Genomic DNA, 18,735 nt, shown 5'->3' with positions numbered 1-18,735 from the left:
TCTTCCACTTCCTTCATTGACTCAGCATAGGACACCCTCTGCACTACTCTGACTCTGGTCACGCCAACCTGCCTCTCTCGCACCTGACACTTACGATCTCCAACAACATCAGCACCCCTACTGTTGACACAAATTTATCCAGCAAAACTACACAATCCTCTGTCCCATGCCCTTCTGCACACATCTTGGAATCTCCCTCCTACACACTGCTGCAACATGACCATGAACGTTGCACCTGAAACAGTACAGTGGATTCTGCACAAAAGCTCTAACAAGATAACTTATATAGACTCAAAACTCAAAAGGACTGACAATGACTCCTCTTTCACCACTCCCCCCACCGGATCAACGTCGCACCAAACGGTGGGCATCACAAACACCAGGAATTTAAACTTCAATTGCTCCACCTCCACACTTATCACTAGCCCAGAATTCAACCCTTTCAATGGTGCCCTGTGTCATGTAAAAATCTTCCCAGTGTGAAATAGTCCAACCGTTCTGATTGTTTTCTGATTCATGATGATCATGATGTAAAATCTCTCCCAGCGTGAAAATGTTCAATACAATAATTGCATGCTCATCTCTTTATGTAACCTGTGTCCCCTGACCTCGACAAATGGTTCTTTGGGCACGCACATTTGCTTCACACATCTGCCAATCAATGGTGGCCAGGGTTATTGACTCTGACCAATCAGAAGCTTGTTGAGGTGTGAGGTCAGCATATAAACACCCGGACTTGCTCGTCAAAGTGCTGAGGGTTGATGTGAGGAGAGAATTAACAGCGATGTCAAAGACTTGGATGCTACATTTTCGATTGACAGTGCATATATTTGAAACATCTGTAGGAGCTTAGCCATCCACTGACACGCGTGCAACTGACTAGGAACATTTTCACACTGAAAAGTTTTATATGACTTCACAATCACAACAATTAAGAACTATTTCACACTGGGAAGATTTTTACATTACATCCTGTTGGTAAAAGCAAAGCAAGAAACAGATCATGACCCAAGTTGAGTGACACAGAGCACCTGCTCCCTCTAATCAGAAGAAACACAAACTTCACAAGTCCACTACAAGTTACCTTCACTGATTCAACTGCACCCAACTCCTTTCTGACCCAACCTGAAACCAGAAATGGATCTGCCAACAGGCAAGGGTCCACCTCCTCAGAAATGTCACTCCTATTGGTCCAGATTCTTCTTTATCATGTCTGACACCATTCTTCCTCAACACACATCTTCCCACATCTTCTCCTTCTTCCTCGCTGTCCACAATCACATCTATCTGTTTACCAAGCTCTTGCCTCTCCATCAGCTACATTGCTTGCAGAGCACTGATGGTGTTTCTCCAAAACCCAACTTCTGTTCCTGACCTCTCCATGCTTCCTTCACCTTCCCACAACCTCCATTCATTGGAGAGATCTGTGTGAGCAGCAGCATTTTAAAGGTTGAGGCTGATTGTTCAGCCAATCAGGGTCTTAAGTGGTTTTAACAAGCCTCAGATCGGCTCCATTAAAGGCCTGGGAACGTGCTGAAAGGATCTAGCCAGGTGTGGTAGGAGAGGCGTTTTGCCTTGACATAACCACAGGACGTTTTAGGGGTTATAATAATGTTAGATAATCTCAAAAATATTGTTAAATCTTTGCTTGAAATTCAATACCTGACTGAGGGACTTCAGAGAGGGAGACACAACAGATATGCCTCCATGTAATTAATGATAGATAATACTGTATGTCTGTTTGAGCCCAGCAGCTTGTTTCATTCACAGATCCAGCATCATTTCTCAATCACAGATGTAACAGCCAGTAACCTGCTCATTAAAATAGTTAATATAATGCTAGATGATCACATCACATGTTTGGTTGTGAGGTTCATATTTGATTTAGGGGGCTGATGTTGATGTAACACCACCTTCTTTTTATTTACGTCTCTACATCTTGTTTTGCATATTGGACTGGTATTGTGGGTATTTCAGAACTTCAAATAACTTTTGAAGGTGCACTACATTGATGATGATGATGATGATGATGATGATGATGGGGAACATGTGATTAGAATGATGCTTTCTAAACAGTTTCAAAGTTGACTTCACTAACCAGTGTTCCATGTCACTGTCTCTTGTATGACAGAACCTCAGGTTGTTATTATGGGTCATAATCATGTTATATGATCTCAGTAAATATGGTTCAATCTTAACTTGTAATGCACTACCCAATACAGGGGCCTAACAGAGACTGGGGTACTTATTCTGAAATTATGTGAGACATTATTACTTCACATAGATGGAGTCTATTCAATTTATTGTCTGAAATGTTAATAAAAGGTTTGTTAGCCACAGCAAAAGGGAAGGCATATTTATGTGGTCTGGACCTACGGGTGTTGTCAGTTCAGGAATGATTTAACATGAAGGTGGATAAGTTGACATTATAGTCAGCATCACTGATATATTTATCTCAGTGTATTTTAGTTCAGTCAGTGTTCCATGTCACTGTCTCTTCCCCCCTCAGCACCTGCAGTCACACTCAACTAGTGCAGTTACTGTGAGATCTGAGAGAGGTTTTTGTATGGCTGTATATCACAGTGTGCTTACCCAGACACTGTTGGGGTAGTGTAAACTCTGACAGTAGTAATCTCCTGCATCTTCAGCCTGGACTCCACTGATGGTCAGAGTGAAGTCACTCCCAGATCCACTGCCACTGAATCTAGATGGAGTCCCAGACTGAAGTGTTGTAGCAAGGTAAATAAGGAGTTTAGGAGCTCCTCCAGGTTTCTGTTGGTACCAGGCTAGATAGTCATTGTTGTAAACATTACTGCTGGTTTTACAGTTCAGAGAGACTGTCTGTCCTGGGAGAACAGCTTTCACTACCGGAGTTTGTGTCACAACGTACTGTCCTCTGGATTCTGAAAAATATTATAAAACATTTATAGGAATGGAATGTTACATATAGTAATGAATAGTTCTGAATTGAAATATTAACATTGATATACTGTACATGTAAACACTATAGATTAAATTCATTTTCAACAATGCATTCTGAAAATTGTAACCTTGTATGTAGAAGACAAGTGTCCAGATGAAGATGGTGATAAAAGTCATGGTTGTTGTGGGTTCTGTTGTCATGAAGAACAGCTCTCAGTCATGAAGTGTTAAACTCACAGGGATATAAATGCTCTTAGAGCAGCAGAGCAAATTAATTATGCAAATTAATGTTTCAAATCTATTTCAGGTTTCAAGTAGGCGCCCATGAGAATACATTTTTAGATTTATTTTATAATAATTAGGTGGGTAATTAAATGTGTCTTATTTCACACAGTTTTATGCCCAAGTGTGAATTGGAATTATTATTTTTTTGCATATCCCATCTCCCCCTGAGACAACCTCGGAGAGTGGGGTCAAGGCCAGGGTCTGCCGTTGACAAAATATGCTGATATTTTTCACCTTGTCGACCCAGATATTTGAACTAGTGACCTTTCAGTTACTGGCCCAACGCTCTAACCGCTAACTACCTGCTGCTCCTTTAATAACATCAAACAGCAACTGTTTTATCTGATAACTAATTTATAGTAACTTTTATGTCACACTACCATTATATTGTTACTCTGATGATGATCAGATATAATGGACTGTCTGTTCACTCATGCTTGGTCTCTGATGTAAGTTCCTCTAATCAGTTAGTGAACACTTCTCTAAACTAAAGCTGGTAGGATTCCTCTGGTAGTGTTGTCTGTCCTCTGTGACTTTACCACCACTGTTAAATCAGAGATCAACATGTTTAATAAAGGATTATACAACATGGATCACTATCACTACTGCTGCTGCTGTTGTCTTTCGTATGGACAATATGGAGGAATAATAGCAACACTGATCTAATGCTGGACTGTACCTCCAGACTAGGAGAACACCTGATACACAGAGGAAGGAAAAATACTACTATCTGGATTTAAGATACAATTCATATTTGTATTATCTAGAAACAGCTAATATGAAGTGTTTGTTCTACTTGGAAGACGTTAGAGTGTATTAGTGTTGATTATGATTCTGTATGAGTGATCTTCAGTGTAACAGCTGCAGCAACACAACACAGAGAGGTTTTTGTACCAGCAGTAATAGTGATTGTATCACTGTGGTGGACTTTTGGTAGCGGCACCAGACTTGATGTTGGAAGTAAGTAAAGTCCAAATTAACTATTTATTCACCTTTTTATGTCGTGTTTCAATATATCTATACGTTTTGCCTTGATATTGAGGATTTTTCAAATGAACTTTTTTAGATGATTGAAACAAAATACACAAGGCCTACACATACTATGGCCAATTTGAATATGAATGTCATTACATCTCATCAAATCTGACCTGACTTTAAACTATGAAGTGATTAGCCTACATTTTAGATTAGTTGTATGAATAAACATGCTGCACCTACAGTAGTAGGAGATGTACAAGAAAAAGTCAGGTTTGGTCCATGTTAAGGAAATCAACATGAAAAACACTTTATTTCTAATTGAGTAGAATAATTCATTTCTGAAATGTATTCATACTATCGTAGAGTTAATTATTTCAACCACAGTCTAAAGAAATGAAGAGTGCCAAACATGCAGGAGGTTGTTGCACCAGCAGTAATAGGGATTGTATCATTGTGGTAGACTTTTGGTAGCGGCACCAGACTAGATGTTGGAAGTAAGTAACACACTCTTTGATATTTCTTTCTGATTATTTTTTGGGTATTTTACTCTGTGAAACTCTGCCTCCATGAAAATATTGTTATTTTACGTATTTTACTTCCTAAAAAATATATTTTTGTTCAATTACTATTGACAAAGCCTTCTTTCAAATGAAATGTTATTTAAATAACATGTCCAAATGTAGGTGTTTATTTAAATGTGTGGTTTGATGGATTGCAGAGGATAGTTCCAGTATGATAACTATTTTATAATATGGAATATAGTTGTTGCATTGTGTATTACTGTTTGTGTGTGATTTTTTAGGTATATTTTTATTGTCTTTAACTCAAAAAATGTTGGTTAAATTTAGATTTTGACTGAGCCTTCTTTCAAATAAATATTTATTGAACCAAAATGATACATTTTAGTTTTAAATAAATGTCTTATTTGTATAATTGCAGAATAGAACTCCTAATTCTGGTATAATAACTAATGGTATTTTATATAGTATTCATCATTGTTGCATTGTGTTCATGGTAGACTTCTCTGTTAGTGTGAAGACAAAGGGTCTCAGTTATGGTTGTAACTGACTTCATAATCCAACATGTTTGATATGTGATGTAAATACTATGAATATGACTTGGCTGTTCTGATCAGATCCATTCCTCAACAATGTCTGTATAACATGTATAACTGACACCATATGACTAGCAACTCTAGTTATTTAACCACTTTATCCAACTTCTACATTCATATTTAGATGGCATTTCCAATTCACTATATTTTGATGTGTACTTTTCTGAAGATAATCTCTTACTAAAGCTGTACTTGTTGTAATTACTTAGTTGATGTGTTCTGTTTGTTCCAGGTAACAGTTCCCCCACCCTCACCGTCCTGTCCCCCTCTAGTGAGGAGCTGTCCAGTACAACAACAGCCACACTGATGTGTCTGGCCAACAAGGGCTTCCCCTCAGACTGGACCTTGAGCTGGAAAGTGGACGGGACCAGCCAGAACCAGAAGACCAGTCCCGGGGTCCTGGAGAAGGATGGCCTGTACAGCTGGAGCAGCACCCTGACTCTCACTGCCCAGGAGTGGACCAAGGCAGGAGAGGTGACCTGTGAAGCCCAGCATATATCCCAGACTCCAGTCACCAAGACCCTGAGGAGGGCTGACTGTTCTGGGTAGGACCCCTCAGACACCCCTGTGGAGGGAGGCTGCAGGTTCCTCTGCTTTGACTCTGTTCTGAGATCAGATGTTCTCTGTCTTATTGATCACTGACATGTAGACTAACAGGGGGCTTTGCTTGAGTTCATGTGTCAATCCTCTCTGTATACTGAGGTTGTATCAGTGTTGGATGTGATGTGTTCTGTTTTATTACTATTAGATACTGTAGGAATGTTTGCTTTGATGAAAATAAAGATTTCCCTTTGGAACAAATATTTTCCTTGTCTCTTTCAATAAACCCAAATAGACTTTAATCTTAAAAATTGTTGAATGATATAGCATTATATTCATAAAGCCGGATTCACAGTTTCTATGAAACTATCAGATCTAAACCTAATTGATTAGTTATTTATGTTCTAACCAAATCGTCATCAACCAGTAGTTCACAATATACTACTATTTTCACAGGAGAGGTCTAGATAATGCAATGTTAACAGGAGAGGTCTAGATAATACAATGTTAACAAGAGAGGTCTGTCTACATACTACAATGTCAACAGATTAACAGGAGAGGTCTAGATACTACAATGTTAACAGATTAACAGGAGAGGTCTAGATACTACAATGTTAACAGATTAACAGGAGAGGTCTAGATACTACAATGTTAACAGATTAACAGGAGAGGTCTAGATACTACAATGTTCACAGATTAACAGGAGAGGTCTAGATACTACAATGTTCACAGATTAACAGGAGAGGTCTAGATACTACAATGTTCACAGATTAACAGGAGAGGTCTAGACACACGCAGTTGATGGTACTACTTATTCATTTTTCTTGGAATGTTTTTTACCTGCTTGATTTATAGACCCATGAAGACAGTAAACTAATGTCATTGAACATTTGATCAATATCTTGGACTCTCAACAATGTGATCACACCTACATTAAGCTACATTCGTTTTACAAGATCCACATATAACCAGTATCACAGCTTCATGATAGTCATAGTCTTCTCTATCTCCAACCCTCTGGGGACAGTGTGAACATCTGGTGACAGTGCTGCTCTGTTCTGGGACAAGCAGAACCACCCAGCCCATGCAAATCTAGGTTTCACTCCCACAGCTACCAGTCTAGTAGTTAGACTGGGACAGATATGAGTGACTGGTTTTAACCTCTATGGTGGATTCAGGTTAGTTACAGTTACAGATATTATGACAGATCAAATGTATATTATTCAAACATGTTTCATGTTTGAGCCCAGCATCATGTCTCATTCACAGATGTAACAGACCTGCTCATCAAGATAGTTCATATAATGCTCAATGATCACATCACATGTTTGGTTGTGAGGTTCATATGGGGATTCGATTTATGGGGCTGATGCTGATGTAACATTACAATTGTTCATTTTTTTACATCTTTGGATCTGACTCTGATTATGAACAGGTAATGTGTGTTTTAAAACTTCATATAACTTTTATAAGTCAACTTCACGACCATGACAATAAACATTCACAAGTGTGATGAGGATGATGGGGTACTTGTGATCTGAATAATGCTTTGTAAACATACTCAAAGTTGACCTCCTCTACTGATCAGTGTTCCATGTCACTGTCTTCCCCTCAGCACCTGGGATAAGATTACATTATAGACATCATCACTGATATATTTAGCTCAGTGTAATTTAGTTCAGTCAGTGTTCCATGTTAATGTCTCTTCCCCCTCAGCACCTGCTGTAGGTCCCAGCTGTATCAGTACACTCACTGTGCAGTCTGACTGAGGGAGGTTTTTGTACGGCTCTGTATCACTGTGTGAACACTGGATCATTGTGGTAACTCTGACAGTAGTAATCTCCTGCATCTTCAACCTTGACTTCGCTGATGGTCAGAGTGAAGTCACTCCCAGATCCACTGCCACTGAATCTAGATGGAGTGCCAGACTGAAGTGTTGTAGCATAGTAAATAAGGAGTTTAGGAGCTCCTCCAGGTTTATGTTGGTACCAGGCTAGATAGTTATTGTTGTAAACATTACTGCTGGTTTTACAGTTCAGAGAGACTGTCTGTCCTGGGAGAACAGCTTTCACTACCGGAGTCTGTGTCACAACATACTGTCCTCTGGATTCTGAAAAATATTGTAAAACATTTATAGGAATGGAATGTTACATATAGTAATGAATAGTTCTGAATTTAAATATTAACATTGATATACTGTACATGTAAACACTATAGATTAAATTCATTTTCAACAATGCATTCTGAAAATTGTAACCTTGTATGTAGAAGACAAGTGTCCAGATGAAGATGGTGATAAAAGTCATGGTTGTTGTGGGTTCTGTTGTCATGAAGAACAGCTCTCAGTCATGAAGTGTTAAACTCACAGGGATATAAATGCTCTTAGAGCAGCAGAGCAAATTAATTATGCAAATTAATGTTTCAAATCTATTTCAGGTTTCAAGTAGTATCCCATCAGAATACATTTTGAGATTTATTTTATAATAATTAGGTGGGTAATTAAATTTGTCTTATTTCACACAGTTTTATGCCCAAGTGTGAATTGGAAAGATTATTTTTTGCATATCCCAACTCCCCCTGAGACAACCTCGGAGAGTGGGGTCAAGGCCAGGGTCTGCCGTTGACAACGGCGACCCTGGAGCATTTAGGGTTAAGTGCCTTGCTCAAGGTCACATCAGCATATTTTTCACCTTGTCGACCCAGATATTTGAACTAGTGACCTTTCAGTTACTGGCCCAACACTCTAACCGCTAACTACCTGCTGCTCCTTTAATAACATCAAACAGCAACTGTTTTATCTGATAACTAATTTATAGTAACTTTTATGTCACACTACCATTATATTGTTATTCTGATGATGATCAGATATAATGAACTGTGTGTTCACTCATGCTTGGTCTCTCATGTAAGTTCCTCTAATCAGTTCGTTGTATGAATAAACATGCCGCACCTCCAGTAGTAGGAGATGTACAAGAAAAAGTCAGGTTTGGTCCATGTTAAGGAAATCAACATGATTTCAACATTAATGAAATCAACATTCTAATTGAGTAGAATAATTCATTTCTGAAATGTATTCATACTATCGTAGAGTTAATTATTTCAACCACAGTCTAAAGAAATGAAGAGTGCCAAACATGCAGGAGGTTGTTGCACCAGCAGTAATAGGGATTGTATCACTGTGGTACACTTTTGGTAGCGGCACCAGACTAGATGTTGGAAGTAAGTAACACGCTCTTTGATATTTCTTTCTGATTATTTTTTGGGTATTTTACTCCATGAAAATATTGTTATTTTACGTATTTTACTTCCTAAAAAATATATTTTTGTTCAATTCCTTTTGACAAAGCCTTCTTTCACATTAAATGTTATTTAAATAACATGTTCAAATGTAGGTGTTTATTTAAATGTGTGGTTTGATGGATTGCAGAGGATAGTTCCAGTATGATAACTATTTTATAATATGGAATATAGTTGTTGCATTGTGTATTACTGTTTGTGTGTGATTTTTTAGGTATATTTTTATTGTCTTTAACTCAAAAAATGTTGGTTAAATTTAGATTTTGACTGAGCCTTCTTTCAAATAAATATTTATTGAACCAAAATGATACATTTTAGGTTTAAATACATGTCTTATTTGTATAATTGCAGAATATAACTCCTAATTCTGGTATAATAACGAATGGTATTTTATATAGTATTCATCATTGTTGCATTGTGTTCATGGTAGACTTCACTTTTAGTGTGAAGACAAAGGGTCTCAGTTATGGTTGTAACTGACTTCATAATCCAACATGTTTGATATGTGATGTAAATACTATGAATATGACTTGGCTGTTCTGATCAGATCCATTCCTAAACAATATCTGTATAACATGTATAACTGACACCATATGACTAGCAACTCTAGTTATTTAACCACTTTATACTTGTTTGGTTCATAAATCTGCTTTGTATCAATTACTTTAGAGTTTTTTCCAAATCTTTTCAACAATCCAACTTCTACATTCATATTTAGATGGCATTTCCAATTCACTATATTTTGATGCGTACTTTTCTGAAGATAATCTCTTACTAAAGCTGTACTTGTTGTAATTACTTAGTTAATGTGTTCTGTTTGTTCCAGGTAACAGTGCCCCCACCCTCACCGTCCTGCCCCCATCTAGTGAGTAGCTGTCCAGTACAACAACAGCCACACTGATGTGTCTGGCCAACAAGGGCTTCCCCTCAGACTGGACCTTGAGCTGGAAAGTGGACGGGACCAGCCAGAAGCAGGAGGCCAGTCCTACGGTCCTGGAGAAGGATGGCCTGTACAGCTGGAGCAGCACCCTGACTCTCACTGGCCAGGAGTGAACCAAGGCAGGAGAGGTGACCTGAGAAGCCCAGCAGAAATCCCAGACTCCAGTCACCAAGACCCTGAGGAGGGCTGACTGTTCTGGGTAGGACCCTTCACACACCCCTGTGGAGGGAGGCTGCTGGTTCCTCTCCTTTGACTCTGTTCTGAGATCAGATGTTCTCTGTCTTACTGATCACTGACATGTAGACTAACAGGGGGCTTTGCTTGAGTTCATACAATGTTAACAGATTGACAGGAGAGGTCTAGATACTACAATGTTAACAGGAGATGTCTAGATACTACAATGTTAACAGGAGAGGTGTAGATACTACAATGCTAACAGATTAACAGGAGAGGTCTAGATACTACAATGCTAACAGATTAACAGGAGAGGTCTAGATACTACAATGTTAACAGATTAACAGGAGAGGTCTAGATACTACAATGTTAACAGGAGAGGTCTAGATACTACAATGTTAACAGGAGAGGTCTAGATACTACAATGCTAACAGATTAACAGGAGAGGTCTAGATACTACAATGCTAACAGATTAACAGGAGAGGTCTAGATACTACAATGGTAACAGATTAACAGGAGAGGTCTAGATACTACAATGTTAACAGATTAACAGGAGAGGTCTAGATACTACAATGTTAACAGATTAACAGGAGAGGTCTAGATACTACAATGTTAACAGATTAACAGGAGAGGTCTAGATACTACAATGGTAACAGATTAACAGGAGAGGTCTAGATACTACAATGTTAACAGATTAACCAGAGAGGTCTAGATACTACAATGTTAACAGATTAACAGGAGAGGTCTAGATACTACAATGTTAACAGATTAACAGGAGAGGTCTAGATACTACAATGGTAACAGATTAACAGGAGAGGTCTAGATACTACAATGTTAACAGATTAACCAGAGAGGTCTAGATACTACAATGGTAACAGATTAACAGGAGAGGTCTAGATACTACAATGTTAACAGATTAACAGGAGAGGTCTAGATACTACAATGTTAACAGATTAACAGGAGAGGTCTAGATACTACAATGGTAACAGATTAACAGGAGAGGTCTAGATACTACAATGTTAACAGATTAACAGGAGAGGTCTAGATACTACAATGTTAACAGATTAACCAGAGAGGTCTAGATACTACAATGTTAACAGATTAACAGGAGAGGTCTAGATACTACAATGTTAACAGATTAACAGGAGAGGTCTAGATACTACAATGTTAACAGTTTAACAGGAGAGGTCTAGATACTACAATGTTAACAGATTAACCAGAGAGGTCTAGATACTACAATGTTAACAGATTAACAGGAGAGGTCTAGATACTACAATGTTAACAGTTTAACAGGAGAGGTCTAGATACTACAATGTTAACAGATTAACCAGAGAGGTCTAGATACTACAATGTTAACAGATTAACAGGAGAGGTCTAGATACTACAATGTTAACAGTTTAACAGGAGAGGTCTAGATACTACAATATTAACAGATTAACAGGAGAGGTCTAGATACTACAATGTTAACAGATTAACAGGAGAGGTCTAGATACTACAATGTTAACAGATTAACAGGAGAGGTCTAGATACTACAATGTTAACAGACTAACAGGAGAGGTCTAGATACTACAATGTTAACAGACTAACAGGAGAGGTCTAGATACTACAATGTTAACAGACTAACAGGAGAGGTCTACATACTACAATGTTAACAGATTAACAGGAGAGGTCTAGATACTACAATGCTAACAGACTAACAGAAGAGGTCTAGATACTACAATGTTAACAGATTAACAGGAGAGGTCTAGATACTACAATGTTAACAGGAGAGGTCTAGATACTACAATGTTAACAGGAGAGGTCTAGATACTACAATGTTAACAGATTAACAGGAGAGGTCTAGATACTACAATGTTAACAGGAGAGGTCTAGATACTACAATGTTAACAGATTAACAGGAGAGGTCTAGATACTACAATGTTAACAGGAGAGGTCTAGATACTACAATGTTAACAGGAGAGGTCTAGATACTACAATGTTAACAGATTAACAGGAGAGGTCTACATACTACAATGTTCACAGATTAACAGGAGAGGTCTACATACTACAATGTTCACAGATTAACAGGAGAGGTCTAGCCACATGTAGTAGATGGTACTCCTGATTCATCTTTCTTGGAAAAGTTTTTACTCTGCTTGATTTATAAAGGCTGTAATCTACAAATGTAGGACCTTAATTTGATCACCCTATTGCAGGAGAACTGTCCTGCAATGCAGGAAATGTAAAACATTTAGTGTATTTGAGATTTAACATGGCTTCTGAAGTTTGTAATATCCACCTTGAAATTTCAGACTTGATTTTCCCTGATTATAAACACATCACTACCAACCAATCCACATTTCCTGTTACTGTTGGATTATTTTCCTGATGTAGCAAATTGGCTCAAATTAAGAATGCTATTGAACATGTCCTCAATATCTTGGACACTCACCAATGTGATCACACCCGTACATAGCAAACCCCTGAGGACAGAGTGAACATCTGGTGACAGTGCTGCTCTATTCTGGGACAAGCAGAACCACCCAGCCATGTCTATGTAAATCTCAGTTTTACTCTCACAATTACCAGTCTAGCAGTTGAACAGTTTCACTGCCTGAAATACCCTGGACTGGGCCAGATGTGGAGAGAAGGGGTGGAGATGACTCAATGAAATGAATGGATGATTAAATCGTCAACCAAAGAGGTGAATACTTCTGCTGGAATTTTGATTCCTTTGAAAATGCTGCCCTCTACTGTGGTTTTCTGTGGCCTTTATCCTATTTTTTTGTCCCTTTTTTCAACCATATTTATCATAAGCCTGGGCTGTCTATTCAGACACAAGTTAAACGTGACAAACACTAACTGGCACAATGGTGTGAGGTGTCATGACAATGGAATAGGAGGAATCTCATGGCATCGATGTTACCATACATATGGACAATATTCCAGGCTTGGTTTGCACAGAGCCTTCCTAGCCCCCACCTCACTGGTGGAACACACTAGTTAAATGGCCCTCCAAGGTATGCCCCTCTCCCCTGCCCCTGCCCCCTGATGGATGGTTGTCCTTTTCAAACGACGCCTTCATTGCGCAAATGTGTTTAATTAGCGGAAGGGGCTTTAATGAACCCTGATTGGTGTGTGTATGTGTGTGTTGCAGATGGAGGATGGGAATGACCAATGTTTGAGAGGGATGCACTCAGTCCAGCCGGGGACAACAGGTTACCATTTAACAGCACCTGAGAGAAGGAGATATCGTCGGTCCATGAATTGGGAGACTATATTCAGCATTCAGAATCTATTTGTTGCAGATACCGTAGCCTGTTTCACCTCTTCCACGACTAAACACAGTAAACCAATGCTATTTCTGGAAAATATGTATAACACTTTGGCGTCAGTGCCATTTGCAGCAAACTATCAGAGGGGAAAGGATATAAATGTGTCCAGGAAGCTCAAGATGGAGGATATACTATGATATAGTTGTGGGGCTATGACATCAAACTGAGACCTTCACCTTGGTTAATGGTTCCATGTTGTTAATGGCGGTCAGGCCATTAAGCCCATTACCTCCAACAATCTCTTTAGCTGTGTTTGGTTTCCCATTGACTATTAAAATCACCTCCGGTCTAAATCCAATTAAAACATTGTTCACAAAATGTCTGAAGAGTATCGCAAGGGTAGAGGGGATCCAAAAAGGACTGTTGTTGTAATCTCTTTGTAAATTTCTCAGATGTTACCAAAAATAGAAGCTAGCATGACAAACTAACTGAAGCTATAGCATGCTAGCTAACCAAATACGTTGTCGAGTTTAATTTGGTCTCATGATGACAGTGGAGGCTGCTGAGGGGAGAACGGCTCATAACGGATAGCTGAAATGGAGTTAATGGAATGGTATCAAAAACATGATACCGTTCCAGCCATTATTATGAGCCGTCCTCCCTTAAGCAGCCTCCACTGCATGACGACAGTTTCTCACTTTGTACGTTTTTTGGAAGAATTACAGCAATTGGCTCAATTTACATTCAAAAGCTAACTTTGGTAATGATCACTAATGTCTATGGGAAGGCTAGGAGACATGCCTCTCCTTCGACGCCATATCATTCGTTGCTGAATTTCTGCTGGAACATTTTTACATTTTAGTCATTTTGCAGACACTTATCCAGAGCACACATCTTCAACTTTTGACATTTTTTATACTGGATTCAAAACACACAACCCTGGTGTTGCAAGCACCATTCTCTACCGACTGAGCCACACGGGACCTCTATTTGCATGGACTTTGCAGGATATTATGGGATTGATAGACAACAAAACAATTATATAGCCTATGTAAGGATGTGTAACCAGATGTGTTTCGTTATCTAATACAGTTTATCAGATTCAGAACACACATCTAGTACATTTCCTGTTGCGTTAGTTTATATCGCCATCCAATCCCATTCCAAGTGCCATAAAGTACAGTAGTGCATACAGGTCCTGGACTGATATTGGTTCATAAAATGCTTGTCGACCACTTGTATTATAATCTGCTGAGATAAGGCATGTGAGTGCATGTGTCCTTATTGGGATGATATTCACAGGACATACCAGAATAGGGGACTTTCTTGCCGGCTTGTTGATGCTACAAATCAACCAGATTGGGTACTAAAATCCTGATAAGTGACTCCTCCACACCGAGAGAGGGGGTGCCTGGGTGGTTTCTGAGTCCAAGCCATCATAAACACCTCTGCCCCTGACCATAGAGCGAGAGGATGCGGCACTCACCATAGTGACATGGAACTCTGGTGACCACGCAGGTGGAAGCAATGCCCGAAATAAACAGATAAATGAGACAGAAAGAGGGGGGCTGCGGATGCAGATAACACCACGACACGACGCCTCCGCCAACAAGATTTACTGTGAAGTGGGGCTACAGAGGGGGGTGTGTGGGGAAGGTGGGTTAACAGCCAGTCGTAAAGAACCGGGGGAGGGGTTGCCTCATAGGGAGAAACAAGGGAGAACGGGAGGAGAGAAAGAAAAAGAGAGAGAAAGAGAGAGTGAGCAAGAAAGGGACGTAGATAAAGCCTGAACCGGCATCATGAGCTGTGCACTGCCCTACGACTCCTTGCCCGCTCGGCTGAGCCCCACGCGAGCGGTGAACTGGGAACGTGAGCAGCTAGCGGCGCAGAGGCTCTCCTCTCCCAGAGGGCTGAGCCTCCTCAACCCTTCTACTGGGCTTCGGCGGCACTCGGCACTCCCCGGGTACATGCTCTCGCCCTTCCAGGAGCAGCAACACCAGGAGCACCAGGAACAGCTGCAGCAACAGCGCCTCTCATTGTCCCTGTGCTCCGAGGCCTCCATGGCGCCCCCTGCTCCTCACATGGGTGGACCCCTGCCCTGCTGCCGGCCAGTGGGCGTCATGCCCCTGCTGCGCCTGGCCCTGCTGGCCTTCAGCTGCCTCTTTTGGGCGGCCGGTCTGGCCATCTTCACCCTGGGCGTGTGGGCCCAGGTATCACTGGCTGACTACATGCTGCTGTCGGCCAACCGCTACCCCAATGCCCCGCTCATCCTTCTGGCCACGGGGGCCACCATCACAGCCTGGGGCTTCCTGGGCTGTCTGGGAGTGGCCGCCAACCTACCCTTCGTGCTGCGGGCATACGGCTTCATCCAGTTGGCGGCACTGATGGCAGGGCTAGCCGCCGGCCTCTCGGGCCTGTTTTACCGCGAGGACATCGCCGGAGGGTTCCGTAGCGGACTGCAGCATGCAGTGGCGGGCTATGGCGAAGATGAGGGCCGCTCCAACGCTCTGGATAGCCTGCAGAGGGCACTAGAGTGCTGTGGGGCCGAGGGCTGGCGTGATTGGCTGACCTCCGACTGGGCCAATCAGGACGCAGCCTTCTCGCCCATGGGCAATGGCTCCTCTGTGTCGCTACCCGACAGCTGCTGTATGCAACGCATGGGCTGCAGAAACCGACCCTTGCCAGCCGTGGGCAGTGAAGGGGTGGCGGCTGCTGGGATCCATCCCCACGGATGTTTCCGGAAGGTGTTCAGTTTCGTCAATGATAACGTCTTCCACATTGCTGCTACCGTGCTGGGGCTAGCCTTCACCCAGATAGGTGGCATCGCCCTGGCCTGTCTACTTGCTAATCGCCTGCAACCAAGACTACACCGACCAGTCGCACACTAATAAAGAGAGTGGGCAATACTGGACCTTGACTAGGGATCAACCAATCGCAGAGTTATACCATTTGGCCTGTACAAGGCCTCGAACTTCACATTTGGGATTTTGTGTAGAAGAGGAAAATGGAGGACATTTATTTTTACTCTGTCATTACTTTAATCCAAGAACGAGGTTAGCTGTGACATACCTGCTCCTTTTCATATCCACTCACCATCTCTTTCTCCGACCAACAATCCTGAGGTATTTACTGTATAAGACCGACCATTGACTGACTGTAAATATACTGCCTGCTGTTCATGAACAAATGTGAACACTGTACATATACATGTGTGAAATGACTGTTTAACAAGATTTGCAGTGAAACAAAGTGTTATTTCATTATGTGCTGTTTTGGCAGTCATAATAACTCATTTAGTTGTTCCTTGTAAATAATCCGGCACAGAGGAATGTAATATTTACTGTTATATTTGAACAGTATGATTGTTATGATCAGACCATACACTCTTAGACAAAAGGGTTCCAAAAGGGTTCTTCGGGTGTCCCCATAGGAAAATCCTTTTTGGTTCCAGATAGAACCCTTGTGGGTTCAATGTAGAACCCTCTGTGGAACAGGGTTCTACATGGAACCAGAATGGGTTCTTCTAAGTGTTCTCCTATGGGGACAGACAAAGAAACCTTTTAGGTTCTCGCACCTTTTTTATAAGAGTGTATTGACTATACCATTTTCCATTTTGTGATATTTGTCTTGTATATCAATATTTGACAGTCAGTTGACCATTATGGAATATGTCTAATGTCCAAATTGCTACAGCAGACACACCCTAGGTCTAGGTCCATGTATACATTTGTATTGCTTTTTTAAGTGTTTGTGCAGTTATATTTTGTACTACATGTTCATTTTATGATGATACAATCCCAACATTTTGTGATAAAGTCAGGTTAAGCTTTTGAAAAGACCAGATACATGTCTATACCTCCATTCGGTGTATTTTGATGGGAATGTATCATCCTTTTCTGATCTCGGTTTGCTAAGTTACTGTGACAATAATACTTTGTTATATATAGCGCATACACCAATTCAACTACACACCAATTCTGTAATGGTCCCAAAGCATTGGCATGACACGGATATAGTGCATTGGTTGGGCTGTCACATAAGCATGAAGCAGTACTGGACAGCCTGAAAAAAATCCTCATTACCTCGGTCATTCCTTTTGTACAACTATCGCAATTCCTCACAAGGTGCATTGTTGTTCATCAAACTGCAATAAGAATGGCAATTGACATTGATTTTATATTGAATATGATTGATAATTATAATCAATGGCATTGAAATAAATCAACGTAAGGATCATTTCATGGTCAAGTAACTCAGACCTATGGAAGTCTATCATACAAAAAGTAACCATCTATATAGCCAGGAATTAAATAGGGATTGTGTAGGCGGGGGAACTGTCTTCAAAATGTCTTGTTCCACCAAATAATTTTTAATAGACATCTATTCCCATTATAGGCTGTTTCAACACCTGCCTCCTAATTTATGTCTTGTGCACAGCCCAATGGATCAATACATTCGCTAATGTGATCTCACGATAACCATTTATCCTCTACACTCCAATACTCACTGTGCATTTGGTTCTCTTCCTCTTGTAATTGTGTTGTGTGTGTGTGTTGTGTTCCACGTATTATAATTAAGCAGTAAGGTCCAGGGGGTGTGGTATATAGACAATATACCACGGCTAAGGGCTGTTCTTATGCATGACACTATGCGGAGTGCCTGGACACAGACCTTAGCCGTGTTATATTGGCCATATACCACAAACCCCCGAGGTGCCTTATTGCTATTTCAAACTGGTTACCAATGTAATTAGAGCAGTAAAAATACATGTTTTATGACACCCGTGTCAGCCAATCAGCATTCAAGGCTCAAACCACCCAGTTTGTGTAACATCTATTCTAATGCTTATCAGTGACGGTGAACCTGACACACAGACATTACCTCGTGACTGATGAACAAAAGACTTGTGTCATACCTTGTGACAGAGAATGGGTGTACTTCAGTCTGTTGGTTGTCCTTGACATGCGAGGCACAAACACCTGACACCCCTGTACTACTCATGTTGACGTGGCTATAATCTGATAAACACAACTTGTGCATATAAAAATATATTCACTGGAAAGTACATTTCACAAACATACTCAAAGGAAAGGACGAGGGTGAGTTCCTTACCGTAATGAACTACACTCCAAAGACAACACTATCTTCTGAGGGAATCTTTGAAAACAATAGTGTGTGTTGATGTTTCTGCAACTCTTTATAAACCATCTGTAGTGTATATCCTTTATGTA

At 40.5% G+C, this 18,735-nt stretch overlaps 1 protein-coding gene and 1 gene segment (V, D, J or C); both read left to right on the top strand.

The window, feature by feature from the left end:
- Positions 1-3,666: 3,666 nt before the first annotated feature.
- On the top strand, positions 3,667-6,102 carry LOC135515285 (Ig kappa-b4 chain C region-like). The segment is given in 2 exon segments: positions 3,667-4,167; positions 5,532-6,102. A coding segment is annotated over 1 exon segment (243 nt).
- A 2,693-nt stretch (positions 6,103-8,795) lies between these two features.
- LOC135515731 (tetraspanin-7-like) lies at positions 8,796-16,900 on the top strand. Its single transcript, XM_064939431.1, has 3 exons — positions 8,796-9,058; positions 9,963-10,275; positions 13,387-16,900. The coding sequence occupies exon 3, from the start codon at positions 15,304-15,306 to the stop codon at positions 16,390-16,392; it is 1,089 nt and encodes a 362-aa protein (XP_064795503.1). The 5' UTR covers positions 8,796-9,058; positions 9,963-10,275; positions 13,387-15,303; the 3' UTR covers positions 16,393-16,900.
- The last annotated feature ends 1,835 nt before the right edge of the window (positions 16,901-18,735 follow it).

Source organism: Oncorhynchus masou, chromosome 27 (genome assembly GCF_036934945.1).
Source record: "Oncorhynchus masou masou isolate Uvic2021 chromosome 27, UVic_Omas_1.1, whole genome shotgun sequence".
In the NCBI taxonomy this organism is placed as follows: domain Eukaryota; kingdom Metazoa; phylum Chordata; class Actinopteri; order Salmoniformes; family Salmonidae; genus Oncorhynchus; species Oncorhynchus masou.
Note: the sequence above shows the minus strand (reverse complement) of the source record. Positions and strands in the feature narration are given on the sequence as shown.

What these genes read in the sequence shown, in the direction of transcription:
- LOC135515731 (XM_064939431.1), top strand. Translation starts at nt 15,304, where the DNA reads ATGAGCTGTGCACTGCCCTACGACTCCTTGCCCGCTCGGCTGAGCCCC.